General features: G+C 44.4%; 1 protein-coding gene across 1 annotated transcript in view; it reads right to left on the reverse strand.

Annotated features, from left to right (window-relative positions):
- The window catches only part of LOC135401065 (glutamate receptor ionotropic, kainate 3-like), a 162,197-nt gene that overhangs the window by 13,876 nt on the left and 132,927 nt on the right, over positions 1-15,394 (reverse strand). Inside the window, exons 3-9 of the mRNA XM_064633205.1 lie at positions 14,673-14,924; positions 11,468-11,646; positions 10,184-10,237; positions 9,416-9,580; positions 4,595-4,747; positions 3,313-3,417; positions 1,122-1,229 (exon numbers count right to left, since the gene is read on the reverse strand). Of these exons, the coding sequence (XP_064489275.1) occupies positions 1,122-1,229; positions 3,313-3,417; positions 4,595-4,747; positions 9,416-9,580; positions 10,184-10,237; positions 11,468-11,646; positions 14,673-14,924 (1,016 nt within the window). The remainder of the gene's footprint in view (positions 1-1,121; positions 1,230-3,312; positions 3,418-4,594; positions 4,748-9,415; positions 9,581-10,183; positions 10,238-11,467; positions 11,647-14,672; positions 14,925-15,394) is intronic.

Genomic DNA, 15,394 nt, shown 5'->3' on the forward strand with positions numbered 1-15,394 from the left:
AATCAAACATGTTTTTCAAGTTTGGCTCATTTTTCCTGAAACACCCTGTATGTCTACGTCCGAACGAGTGAGAAGAGGCACTAAGGGATAAATGAGGTGGCATTTAACGTCGCTCGAAATCCTGCCTCATCTGTCAAGCAGTCCACCAGGCGTCACAGCGCAATATATTTTCGCTCTGCGGTGCGTTATAGCTGTATAATCGAATTTATAAAAAAAGAAAAAACAGGAGGAGAAAGCAGCCGCAGACGGCCGACACGGTGCTCGCGTGACGTGTTGGAGGCTCCGTGCCTCGTTTCTTTGTTGTTTTTTTTCCTTCGCAGCTCACGCGACGCTTATACATGCTTGAGCTTGACGTATGCTACTCCCCTCACGTGACCAGTGATGTACAGCGGCACAGCTCAGGCATGTATAAGCGGCGCGTGAGCTGCGAAGAAAAAACAAAGAAACAGGGCACGGAGCCGCTGTACGTCACTGGTCACGTGAGGGGGAGTAGCATACGTCACGACGTCCTCCCGTTCTGCGATGCGCTTTTTTCACGAGAGGAGAATTTTTCAAAGGTGGAGGGGAACACAGCCCTCGCGCTCGCTCTGTAGACGCTACATAAACTCATACCTGCGCCCATCGTCCTTTCGCAGGAACTCATTTTAATTGTTGGAAAACGCACGCACACACACACACACACAAAATCGGGGTATCCTCAGTGCTCCTCTAAGCAGGCCGTCTGTATCTAGGTGGCGTTGTCCCGACACGGGCGGAGAGCGAAAAAAACCCAGGCGGTTCACTGATCGTTGCTAGGAAACAGATGCCAGTGTTCCTGGTGACGTCACCTAGTCTTGGGGAATCCGAAACTATGAATATTTGCGGGTCTCTTACAAAAATTCGTGGAAGCGCCTAATCATTACTCGTGGCATTTATATTCTGCGTACTAGGTCTTTGAACGCGTATTTTTTATTTTATTTTTTTTGTACGAAATAAAATAAATATAATTTTTTAGTCAATTGCGGCACTTTAACTTATCAAACTGAAGAAGTCAAGTTGTAGATAGCAAATGACATCTTCACCCTAACATGTCGCTTCTGAGCCACCGAAACGTAACTAACGCATGTTCGCTTTGTACTTACGAGAACTGTGGTGACTATCAGCGTTTTATTTTGTAAAAACAAAGAGTTGTAGTCCGACGTGGCGTTTTCATCAACCGTAACGTTGTCCCTTGGCGTCCATCGCCCTACCTGCAACAAGACACCCATAAGCATTGGTACATTCGCATAGGTAAGAGATACACAAATTATGTGAAAAAGAAAATAATAAACGCTCTGAGGACAATGCGTATACTTTGCTGCTATCTCTATCTAGTACAGAAAAACGGAAGCACCATGACAAGTACAATATTTCGAGTCTATAGAACCACGTTACGTGTTCTTCCTGAGTTTCGCTATCACTATAGACAGCTTCAGAGAGAGGCGTTCATGTCTTGCTCCACGCAGCGGGCGGGCCAGCGCGAACGCGACTGCGCAGAGCGTCGTGCTGGGAACGGGTTTTGGAGCGACTGTTCCCCTCCTCTTGCCCTCCTTTTAAGCGGAGTGAACGCGTCCGCCGCCAGGGCGACGAGTCCTCGTTCGTGCTGAGCACCAACGTTCATGCCAGCCAGGAGTAATGTTACTGTAATCTACTGCAGAATGTCACGAAACGTGGTTTATTTTGACAATGGGATGGACTCGCCTATTTTGCACACCTTGCATTTCGCTCGATGTGTGCAAAAAGAGACGCACACTTTCTGTTTTCAAATGAGTCGTGAAGAAAATGCACATGGTTTCAGGCAGTATTACGTGGTGAAAACAGTGCCCAGTTCCTAGGGAACATCTCCTCCTTTCCTTTCCAGACATCCGTCATCTGTCGCAGTAAACGCAACAAATTCTGCCTTTTCTCGGAGCAGACCAGTCTTGTCCACATATAGCCCTACGTGTTTTTTCTTGGACATACGTCCGCAGACTCTCTGCACGGGGACACGCTTTTGCTGTTTCGATATCTGCTCAAAGCGAGGCAATCTAGAGTTACAGTTCCTGATGACGGTAAAACAACCAAGCAGCTCTCACAAAAGCAATTTTCCTGTTTTGCAAACAGATTACGACGGTTTTCTTTTTTCATCCGTGAGAACTGGGCAGCAGACACGGGACAATAGCGGAAAGGAGACAAACAAGATCGATCCATGTCATCAAAGGTATGCACCCTCGCGGAGCGACGCAGGTAAAGGGTGCTAATGCGGAGTCATCAAACCGACATTTAACTTAATTGTACACGATTATGCGCCGTTGGGCCCACCTTCCCGCCAAATGAAGATTAAGCACCGGTCGGCATTAACGCTCTAGAATGGCACAGAAAAGTCCTAATTGCTCTTCTGAAATCACGTTCGCAGGGCGCACAAAAAAAGAGAACGGAAATCGCAGCGCACACATAGAGTACTTATATACAGGAGTCGTTTCGTCCCCCAACATCGAGCCGAAAAGCCAAGGCGTTTTCACACGATAGACGTACATAACATATGCGGCTCTCAAGGGGTTCATTTCGAATGAAATATTGACGCCATCCGGTTTTCTAAGAGAATGCTTTTTGGAACGTTTGTTAAATGAGCGGGCACGTGACATTTAACATGACTCGTAACACTGTTTCATTCGTCAAGTCGTCCATCAAGAACCGCCATGCAAAATATTTTCGCTGTGCAGTGTATTGTGAGCTGCACAATCAACGTCATAAAAGCACACGGAAAGAGTAGCTTCGGACGGATCGGCCCGATCTCCACGAGCTCCCAATGCTCTTCTTCTTTCTCGCCGGTCTACGTCACGAGTCACATGATCACCGCCCTCGAAGAATCGCTGACGTACTTCTTCCCTCGCACTCTTACACGCTCTTTCGAAGAGTGGAGGGTTTTTTAAAGGTGCGCACAACAAAGGCATAGCGCGCGCGCGCTGCGTCCACCTGCGCTCGTGGTCCTTTCGGAGGAGCACATTTTATTTGTTGAGCACGCCGCAGCGAAAAAGAAAACGAAAGAAAAGAAAAAGAGAAACCGGTCAAAGAAGTCATTAGGATCCATCTCATAGAAGGACATTAAACGCTGAAGCCACGCGTCGTGCGAGGAGGGGTACGGAGATCGTCACAACCGTTGTATTGGACTTGGATTGTACCCAGGACTTCGCATCGTGAGCATCGCTTGCAGTAAAGAGTCTAAAGTGGTGGACGTTGACCAGCGAGCATCACACATGCATATACGTATATACAGACTGTGGTTTCAGCGAATGCAACAAAAGAAAAACTTGCCTTCTGCAGCCCATCACTCTTTAAGGCCATTATGTCTAAGACGAAAGATGAACGAAATCCCTGCGGGTCGAAACTGACTAGTCCAGTAAGGCCTTGTATAGAAATCTGCAACGAAACACAGCATTGGAGAACGACTGTGATCAAAACCTGTGACCTAAAAGCCTGTGACTTTTCTACTTTCTTTTTTTTTCTGTGTCAATACATGTCGATTGCACTTGCTGTTGCAGGTGCCATAAAACGGCAGACAGGAAGTTTATGCTGATGGCGTAGTTTAACAGCTTGTTGTATGTAAACAAGTTTGTAAACAAGTTGTTGGCAACAAGTTAGACATGCGACAGAGAACGCTTAATATTTTCTTAACATGCTAGCAAAATTGTGGTAAAACGGCTCGGGGCGACGCCTGGTGGGAAATAATCCGCAATTCGTCAACCAACAGTGATCTGTGTTCCCAACTTATTTGCTGCTCCAGATGGCTACGTAGCCGATAGTTTCCGTTTTAAACCCAGTGTTATCAGCATGCAATGTAGTTTTGGCACTGTAATTGAGGAGCAACGCGCAGTTGGTGACTACTTCGACACAGCATTGCCCGTAACTTTCAATTTTAATTTTCCAAAAACTATGACCGCAATTGGGTCAAAAATTGTGACTATATAGCGAACAGATAAATTTTCGGATATTGTACGTTCTACTGTTCCATATTTACCTTTTAAAGTACCTTTTTAGTAGCTTTTAAACCGTTTTAGATTAAACGTGCCTGCTGGTATCCTGGTATAGCTTTTTTTGGATGCATTCATGAGTAAGCTTTGCGTATGCTTCAAACCGGATACGAGTATACTGCAAGTACATACACAGGTTTCGCAATACATTCTGTGCAACGCAAACAGTGAAAGATTTTTGTAACGATGGATTTCCAGTGCATTTTGTCACTTTTGTCACTCCTTGCCGCAGGGCGGAGTTGTAATCACCGAATGCAGGCGGCGATGTATGTACCGCTTCCATGTTGATCCATCGACGCAGACATGTAGGGGCATCAGTGAATTATTAACAAGAGCTTAAAACTTGTGCATCCATGTTAAGCTTGTCACTAATTCTCACGCGCTTCAGTTCCAATCAAACCGGATACGAGCATGCAGTAATGACAAAGAAAGAATCGCTGCTTGTTCGCATTGTGTGAAAAAGAATGTAAGGAACAATGTTTAGAAAGATTGTATCGATAAAGTGAATATGATAATGCGTTTCCTGAGCACGCATACGAACAAGCATATTTATTTCAAGTACTTACGGGCTTCATAAGGTTTATGAGGCTGCTGCCATCCGAAGAAGAAACTGCCACATCGCACGATATGACTGGAAATTCAACGGATTTCGTCGAGTCGAGTTGATTGAGACCGTTGGCAAATAGTTTCACAGCGTCATACATGAGCGCTGTCTCCGTCTGTGAGAGCAAACACAGGTTAAAAAATACGACGGAATAGTAGAATAAGTGCAGGGCTTTCTTTATTCTACCTTTATTTATTTATTTTTTGTCCAAACGACTATGAAGGCATTCACGAAGATGGCGTGCAAGACAAACGCATTAAATTGTAATAGACTAATAGTAATAGTCCTCGCACTTTCCAGTGAACCTCAAAAACTTAGCCACGAGTAAAATAATTCTTAAGCAACAAGGTTTATCTGCGCTTTGCTGGTAGCTGTACGATGTTGTACGATGTTATGTGCACACGTATTTCTCTTAACTGGTGTCATTGTATATTTTTCATGTTCCATGTATCCATGTCGGTGCGCACATGTAACACACCTGTGTAGATACCCTATAGCAGTGATGGCCATTAACTACTTCTACAGTAACAAAATACAGAAACCGACACTGAAGATTTTTGTTTAAGTTTAATTTGTACAAGCTTTCGCGTGGAGGTCCACGCTTCCTCAGGTACAAAGTCAGGTGGTGACACACATAAGTATATATAGTATAGCCATATACACGACTAAACATACAGCTGTACAAAGAAAGGGAAGGGGAAGGAGGTATGGTGCCACATGTCTGTGCACAATGAATAGCTGGGCAGACGGATAAGTGACCTCTAACCGTTTAAGAACAGTAAAAGGTGTTATTGTGAACAAAAAGGCTCGCCAACCCAGTTTCGCGGAAGGGGGGGTCAGGAGTATGGGAAACGAGTGGCCCAGAATGGACAAAGGGGAAGGTTACGGATTATCTAACGGAGTGCCAGACGGTGACTGAAGCGAAGATTCAAGAATTGTGCACAAATAAATATAGATATATAACTATTAAATTGGCATAAGCGGATATAACGAGCCAGGACTAAGATTCAGACCATTTGGTGTGAGACACTTGAATTGCGAAATTAAGTAGGACTCCCTATTCTTACGTTTGATGTCGGTGCGGAACCCAGATTCTAACAATATAATTTTCAAATCAGTTTCAAAATCGTGATTAGGTTGATTGAAATGAATGGCGACAGAAGTTTGGCGGGCATTTAGGATATCAAATTTGTGGCCGTAAAATCTTTTTCTCATTGTGTTGGAGGTTTCACCGATGTATTGTGAATTGCACTTGCAGCAGAATATCAAGTAACAAATATTGGGTGAATTACAGTGGAGTGAATGACGAATTTTCAAACAGAAGTCACCCAAAGTACTACGGGCAATAGTGGACGGCGCGATAAATTTACATGTCTGGCACCGTGCACTACCACAGGGATAACAACCCGGCGAGCGCTTCATGATGCATGATGACGTGAGGATGTCGCGCAAATTTTTGGATCTACGGAATGCTACTAATGGGGGAGTCGGAAAAACTTCCTTTAATTGCTCGTCAGCATGTAATATATTGAGGTGGCGTCTAAGAATGGAATTGGTATTGACAAGTGATTTATGATATGTAGTGGATAAAACTACATTACTTAAGTCTTCTTTGCGTTTCGGGGTGAGTAAGGACTCCCTGGATAGGCTAGATGATTTGGCAACAGAGTCATGAATGAGTTCAAGTGGGTAATTTCTTTTTTGGAAATCAGATACCATTTGCTGAGCATGTTTTACAAAATCAGTCTGATCTGAGCAGATTCGTTTCAGGCGCAAGAACTGACCATATGGAATACTCCTTTTCTGGTGATTAGGATGATAGCTTTCATAGTGGAGATATTGGCGCTTGTCCGTTGGTTTCTTGTATAGTTCAGTGGTCAGCCTACCAGATTTACATGCCACTGTCACATCAAGGAAGTTGATCGATGACCTTGAATAGTTACAGGTAAATTTAATTTTGCTATGCAGAGAATTGAAGTCATCAAAAAATGACTGCAAAGATGCCTCATCACCAGACCAGAGGACAAAAATGATGAGGCATCTTTGCAGTCATTTTTTGATCACTTCAATTCTCTGCATAGCAAAATTAAATTTACCTGTAACTATTCAAGGTCATCGATCAACTTCCTTGATGTGACAGTGGCATGTAAATCTGGTAGGCTGACCACTGAACTATACAAGAAACCAACGGACAAGCGCCAATATCTCCACTATGAAAGCTATCATCCTAATCACCAGAAAAGGAGTATTCCATATGGTCAGTTCTTGCGCCTGAAACGAATCTGCTCAGATCAGACTGATTTTGTAAAACATGCTCAGCAAATGGTATCTGATTTCCAAAAAAGAAATTACCCACTTGAACTCATTCATGACTCTGTTGCCAAATCATCTAGCCTATCCAGGGAGTCCTTACTCACCCCGAAACGCAAAGAAGACTTAAGTAATGTAGTTTTATCCACTACATATCATAAATCACTTGTCAATACCAATTCCATTCTTAGACGCCACCTCAATATATTACATGCTGACGAGCAATTAAAGGAAGTTTTTCCGACTCCCCCATTAGTAGCATTCCGTAGATCCAAAAATTTGCGCGACATCCTCACGTCATCATGCATCATGAAGCGCTCGCCGGGTTGTTATCCCTGTGGTAGTGCACGGTGCCAGACATGTAAATTTATCGCGCCGTCCACTATTGCCCGTAGTACTTTGGGTGACTTCTGTTTGAAAATTCGTCATTCACTCCACTGTAATTCACCCAATATTTGTTACTTGATATTCTGCTGCAAGTGCAATTCACAATACATCGGTGAAACCTCCAACACAATGAGAAAAAGATTTTACGGCCACAAATTTGATATCCTAAATGCCCGCCAAACTCCTGTCGCCATTCATTTCAATCAACCTAATCACGATTTTGAAACTGATTTGAAAATTATATTGTTAGAATCTGGGTTCCGCACCGACATCAAACGTAAGAATAGGGAGTCCTACTTAATTTCGCAATTCAAGTGTCTCACACCAAATGGTCTGAATCTTAGTCCTGGCTCGTTATATCCGCTTATGCCAATTTAATAGTTATATATCTATATTTATTTGTGCACAATTCTTGAATCTTCGCTTCAGTCACCGTCTGGCACTCCGTTAGATAATCCGTAACCTTCCCCTTTGTCCATTCTGGGCCACTCGTTTCCCATACTCCTGACCCCCCCTTCCGCGAAACTGGGTTGGCGAGCCTTTTTGTTCACAATAACACCTTTTACTGTTCTTAAACGGTTAGAGGTCACTTATCCGTCTGCCCAGCTATTCATTGTGCACAGACATGTGGCACCATACCTCCTTCCCCTTCCCTTTCTTTGTACAGCTGTATGTTTAGTCGTGTATATGGCTATACTATATATACTTATGTGTGTCACCACTTGACTTTGTACCTGAGGAAGCGTGGACCTCCACGCGAAAGCTTGTACAAATTAAACTTAAACAAAAATCTTCGGTGTCGGTTTCTGTATTTTGTTTATGTGATCTACAGGACTTGACTCCCCTCTTCGTATACGCTTCTGTTACTTCTACAGTAGTTTAACTATAACTACTAACTACTTCGCGATGGAGTAGTTTAACTAGTAGTTCGACTACTTTTCAGGGGAGGTAGTTAAAACTACTTCTTTAACTACTGCAACGTATTTTAACTACATCTAGAACTACTTAACGTTGTCCATCAACACCAATCCCATTCTATAGTGTTGTTGGACACCGAAATAGGAATCACAAGCAGTGATAAAAGTGAAGATTTCGTACACATGCACGGCACAATTGCTCTGCACCTCCGTTCTCATCAATCAAGTAGCTCAAGGTAAAAGTCGGAAGCACAATCGTGCCGTAAAACTTGCGGCAAAATCGGAAGTAGTTGGCGCCTGCAGTAACCTAACTATTGTAGTTAACTACTCGAAATAGTAGTTTAACTAGTAGTTGCCACTACATTTCTGCAAGTAGTTGATAACTACTTTTTAACTACAATCTGGTAGTTTAACTAGTAGTTTAACTACATGTAGTTAACTACTGGCCATCACTGCCCTATAGAGCCTCTGTCGCAATCTTCTTGGCGACGTTGTTTTCCGGGGACATTCTTTCCGGACCCCACTCATCACACTGAATGGCGAAAGCGATGCTTCCGTACAGCGCGCTTCACCTGACGCTTGCTGTCCTCAGGTGAAGCCTACTTGCTTTTCGTTTTTGATTATGCGATTTCCTTTTTGATTTGCTATGAGCGGCGTACAGACGTGGATAGATAGAGAGATGACAGAAGGAGGGAGTGAGGGACAGGGGGATAGTGTGCGTTCTGGGCCGACTTCAGGGGGAACAGTGCCGACAGCGTCAGGTGAAATCAACTTGCTGTTCGCTAGCATGTCCTGTAAAGCGTGCTTCTTCGAACGCTAACAAGTGTCAGGTGAAATCAACTTGCTGTTCGCAAGCATGTCCTGTAAAGCGTGCTTCTCCTAACGCTTACAAGCGTGAGGAGAAGCCGACGTGCAAAAATGGCGACACCAAGCGAGAGAATGCCGGAAATTTCAATGAACACTACAGCTGAAATACTGGCTGCGCCATTGTGAGAGAAGTCAATGTCGGTGATATTCGTTCATAATTAATTTCCGTGTTGCAAATTTCACTACTCTTCGAGAGAACGAAAAAGAACCACGTGTTCTTGCTATCAACGCTAAAAAGACGGCTTGTTTTCTTTTCCGTCTGTTACTCGAGAGAACTCACATGAGTTTGAGTTCTGACTCACCCTAATTGTTTCTGGGACGGGTATCCTATTGTCTTTCCTGGAAGACATGGCCGCCCAATCCTTGAGAAAGCCCTGCAGTTCTGGACTTTCCACATCTACCAGTCGATAGCCCGTGATTCTTGTTTGGCCGTACTTGAATTCTTCCAGATCCACTGTGTGCAAATCCTTGAAAAAGACGCAGTCATTGCAAACAATGCCGCGCTTTATTGTTTCGGCAAACCAGACTAACAAGCACCAAAGGCAATTCCGTCTTCCTCACGACAATGCATTCCTAGGATACAACGAGTGCACAAGGGGCACCAGGATTATTGGGAATCCCCATTCGCCGATACAACGCCAAATGGCATAGATTTCGCCTTGATTAACTTTTTTGTTGCTACCTCCTCTTCATCCTTCCATATCACTTCCATTTCATGTGGTGTGTTTCTTGCGAGTAGCGTGGACCACGCGTAATATTCTCTGGGAAGCTCATTTGATTCGGTTCATTAAATGTGTTCGTCACCATGGTCTGAGTTAATGTAACGCTGATTTCAATATGCTGCTAGACTGTAGAATGCTAAGCCAGCCTTTCGAACATAATATTTTGTCTTACAGAAAATTGCATGTGTCACGATATGACGCAGTCATTGTCCCCCTTACTATACTTCTCTCCATACGGACACTGTTAAGCACTACTCCTTAGCTAAATATTAATTTATATGCATAGCGTCCAATGGTAGTGTAGTATAGTGTAGTACTAGTGTAGTGTAGTAGTATAGTACTACTCACCAAAGAGGTAATGAGGTAGCTGTGTCTTTCAGTTAGCATTCCAACTTGCTGAGCCTGCGCACATAATTCAGAATATATATTTTTTTATTGACACACAAATATATTTATAGCAGTTTACAATTGGGACCGCTATATAACCCTGCAATGCTGTCTCGGCGAAGAATAAATTACAGATTACACTTCACAACTGCCTAAGGGAGCAAGTCAAATATCATGCTGGAAACTTGTAAACAAAATAAAAGTGAAATATTTGTAAACAATGTATATGTAATTACTATTTGTGGTCACAATACGTCTACCAAAAGTGTTTGTGCCCGCACGAAGAAACAACTCGCGCAGTTCACATTTGAACCGTTGAAAATGACTAATAGAGGGGAGATGTAACGACAAGTCGTTCCACGCTAAGTGAGGGCGAGTGTGGATTTAATGAAGATTTTCAACGTTAGCATCAATTTAACCAAACTATATCGCGTGTATTGAGTCCCCAAGCAAGGCTAGTCTACACCCTAAATTTTATAACGCACTAGTGTCGCATGGAACGGCCGCCTGGTGGTCACAAGACGTATAAGTTGCCAGCCCGAAACAGCGAGTATAGATGTTGTGGCTGACACTCAAGCCATCGGCTCCGCCGTGTCCTCCCTGAATATGCGCGTGATGAACTCCTCTGCAATGAATGTGTACAGGATATTTCCCAGGTTCTCGAAGCCTTTTCTCCCAAGAGAATGGACCGCTGCGTCGTTTCCCGCACTTAGGGTGGTTTCTCCGGTTTCTCCGAGCGTGGGGCACTCTGCTTCAACACATTTCCAGCACGTTTTCGGCGGCCCCTCTGCAGGAGCTGCTCGCATTTCATCTTCATGACTCTTATCGTTCGAAATATGGAATGTAATACCAGCCGTTAAGTGTCATGTTTGTGTACAGTCAACCCTGCACTTATGAACGGAAAATTCCTGGAAAAATCATTCATAAATCGAGGTTCGGACTGAGAAAGGAGAAGTGTATTCTGTAAGGCCCTTTCTAACTTTCTATTGCCCTTTCAGAACTAAACATTTCCGTGCCTTACGGTTTGGATCAAGTTATAAGTTGTCTTCCTCGGAGGAAACGCGCATTCGAACGTCACACGCATCAAAATGGATAACTACATCACCACCAGTCGTATAATTAATAAAGGATACGCTATATGAGTAAATGAGCATTTGCTCCTAACGGGACGTTAACTGCAATTTGCATTTTTCCCATTGGCTTTAAAGCTGTCACATTGAGAACAAAGTTGAGGACGCCGCTTACATGCTTGAGTGCAGTGAAAAGGTTTTCACGCTTGACGTCGAGCACGATCCGGGTCTCTTCGGTCACTTTGATCTTCCAGAAGAGGTCGCGGTAAGGCTGTCCCATATGGAACTGATACATCTGGATCACCCAGTCGTTGGAGCGAGCTTCTTTCAGAAAATCTTGCAACCTTATTATCCCTGCAAATGTAACAATACAAAACGTCCTGCACGGTGGACACAGCACAGAACTGCACGGGGGCACACATTATACGCGTTGCGAGTCCGAACGTAATGCACACCCCGCTCGTGTCTCCCAAGCACACGCTTGGCTTAGCAAACTCCGGGGACCGATTCCTCCGAACCTTTATCTTCACCGTACCGACTGCCGGAAACCCAACTTTGTCTCACCTTAAGCCTGAACAGGGATAAAAGCTGACCGAAGTGACTTTCCAGTATGTACTCCATACCAGACATGTACTGCATACACTATATTTCCGTGTCAACAGTTTATCGGTACGTGGGCTGCGACAACCTCTCTGACTTGATGACTTTGTATCGGTCACAGCTTCGATTGGGACAGTGTTCTTGCTCACAGTCACAACACATCGGGCAACGTGCAATCCAAGCTGCGGCTTGTACAAAGCAAGAACGGCATTCATAGCGTATCACTGCGTTACATCGATGCTCAGGCTACAGTCCAGGTACTGAGTGGGTCGAAGAACTCTGCGAAGGCTTCTGTCACGTTGCACCAACGGCATGTCCTACTCTAGCGACACAGTCACACTGTAACGCTTCACATTCTCTCCGTCAAGTGACATGAACAAAAACAGCATTCTTACGCTCAACAAGGCTGGCAGAAAGTGCGTGTGTTCGCTGTTCCTCGAAAGGAGACTGGATTATAACCCAAAGCTACCTTCTTCAACTGCTTCTTTCAAACCTAAAATACCCTCAGAGATGTGCGTTCTTTCTAACATTAAACTAACACATTTCAGAACACCACTGTCCACACTATAGCGACCCAACAAAATTCAACTCCATCAAAAAGCTCGTTGGAAACTTTTCTTGAGCAACGAGAAATCTGCTAACACAGCACGACGACATTGAGCAGGAGGAATTTCAAGCTTTCAACGACAGAAATAAGGTTCTTCCCCCTCCCTGCTATACTATGGGCTGTCGCAGAGCGACACCGTCACTTCCAATAGATGGTCAGTCCTTATCGAAACGATTTCTGTGAAACTTTCCTTTGCTTTACCCCACCATCATTGGTGTAGAGTCTTCTGATCCCTTTCTGTTCTTTCTGTTTTCCCGACGATTTGCGACCAGTACCTAAAAACAGTCATTTTATCTCTAACTGTCCTTCCTTATTCCTTTCTTTCTCTCTTTTTTCTTTCTGTCTTTCTATGCTGTAGCTTCTTGCCTCGCGCGAAGCAATGGCCAGCTCCTCAACCTTTATTTACTTTTGCCCGACTTCGATCTCCATTGCTTTCGTCTGAAATGAGGGCAAAAGGAGAACGCTTCAACCAGATTTGTGGCGAGAAAGCACTTTTCGTCGCCTATCAAAAGCTCGCGGTTCCTGATTATTTTATGTGTACTGATGGGTATATGGAGCATGGTACGTGGAAAAATTGGAAAAGTTTCGTCTATCTGCTTGGCCCTGTTTGGGCCACACGATACGTAGTTCATTAAACAAGGAAAATAAATAAATAAAAGAAGCACGCAAGAGTACAGCAAGCACAGCGGTTCCCAGTAATACAGGCAGGGCTGCCTCAGCTCTATAATAGACTGTTCCATTAAAATGGCCGTTAACTGAAACTTCGTCTGCCTTGCAAATATCGCGAAAGTCCGTCGCTAATATGCGATTAGGCCTCGAGGTTATATAGCCTCTAATATTACTTGCGATATAGTATTATGGACTTCTCCGGCTATGTCAAGGGCCGAGACAAGCGACGCAGCGCAGTGATTCACCGAGAAGTCGCTGTGATGCTATAAATATTCCCTTTCATGAGCTTTATTCGGCATGGTGGAGCAACACAGTATTACATTAGAGTATTACATTACATATCGTTGTGTGTTATCTTGTATGAAGGCTTAATTTCTCCATTAGGCAAGTACTGGGTATTGAAACTGCAGATATAATTATGTAGTTAGTATTTTATTGTACTGTCGTATTTGGTTAGAGCTCTTTGTTCAGTGCTTAATTGGTCTATTACACTTGCATTGAGTTATGAGAATACCAATAACATTGTTATTACTCTAATGGCTGCACAGTGTGAATGGTGGAAGAGCCTTTGTCAAGCCTTTTTGGCTTTTTGATCTTCCTTCCACTTCTTCTTTCCAAGGAAAATAAAATAAATTTGAATTGACTTGAATTGAACACGGTCGAGTCTACACTCTAAAAACAGATGGTGGTGGTGGTGGTGATGGTGAAAGGGCTTGCCGCAGAACTTGACCGCATAGCACGTAGTGCGCCAACCATTGCCGCGGATGATAGGGTTATCGCTTTTGATTCGAGGAGAGAGGGAGGCGTACGCCTTTTTGTGGCAATTACCATATATCCAAATTGCCACAAAGTGGTGGTGGTGGTGCTCGTGAAAGGGCTCGCCGTTGTCGGCCTCACAGAGGTGGGCAACGTCACGAACTGACGCCCTGGGGAAATTGCCATAAAAGGGCGTACGCCCCTCTCTCTCCTCGAATCAGAAGCGATAACCCTATCATGCGTGGCAATTGTTGGTGCAGCGCGCTATGCGGTAAAGCTCTGTTTTTAGAGTGTACCATGTCGGCGTTTTGCACTCATACAAACATTTGCAGTTTGTTGGTATCCCTTAACCATAGTAGCTTCGGCGCATATAGATGCATATCAACATCGTTTCTTTTCGGCCTCCAATACGCTATGCAAGTAGGTCAACCGTCTGATCATGTCCGCAGATTATCTGTGTCCCCGCGTGCCTGGGAAGCGACCTCATTGGTCTTTCTCCCTTGCCGCCTCTCATGCGCGGAGACACACTACCATAGGGTATAGCTAAGCATAGGCTAGCAGAGCAATATAGCATACCACTATAGGCTATACAGTGTACGTTGTGGTATGCTTCCCGTGCAGACGTATGCCATGACTTTGAAATGTCAAACCTTCGCAACCTGGAAGCTGGACTCCGTCGAACAACACGGCAATCTCGATAAATGTGTAAGAATGGTGCATTTCAAAAACAGAGTAATTGAACTGATACCTTCGTGGTCCTCGTACACCAGTGCAAAGGACTCCCACCTCCAGGTCTTGATGAGATCTACGTAGGCCTTGGCCAGAACCGAGGGCTTGGGGAAGAGATTGATGGAAAGGTCGTCCCTCTGCAGCTGGAAATCCCATCTCATCTCGATGTGCGGGATGTCCAGCGCGTCGCAGATGGACTGCACGTGGATGCTGGTCACGTCGGAGGAAGGGCCGAAGATGCCAGCGATACCTTGGCCCAATAAGGTACATACTAAGAGAGAGAAGCAAAGATATGTGTATGGGAATGACATATGTCACGGCTGTGTGTCGGAGCTGTCACAGTAATGTTCTATTTTGTATACGAATATGCATTCCTATGGTTATTAGCGTCCCATTCATCAGCATGGCTTACCCTTCACATAAAAGTATGCACGTGACCCATGTTTTTCGAGGCACGTTACAGACACCCACTTTTCAAGACGCTTCTGAAAAAGTAGCATTCCTTATTCCCCTTGCGAGTCTTTTGGTGTGCATAAAGTGCAGTTCTTACACATATGTACGCTGCGTAAGAGCCTTGCAGACGCCAGCTAGCGCAAACAATGTCTGATCACCTATGCGACGTGACGTAGTCATAAAGTGTCCGCCAGTCAAGACCGCGCTTTCAGCGGCTGACGGAGACGGAGACAGCCGTCATCAGCCCCATGGACAGCCGCTGGAAGCCACAGAAAGCCTGTGTTTGAA

The sequence above is a fragment of the Ornithodoros turicata genome, chromosome 7 (assembly GCF_037126465.1).
Source record: "Ornithodoros turicata isolate Travis chromosome 7, ASM3712646v1, whole genome shotgun sequence".
Taxonomy (NCBI): Eukaryota; Metazoa; Arthropoda; class Arachnida; order Ixodida; family Argasidae; genus Ornithodoros; species Ornithodoros turicata.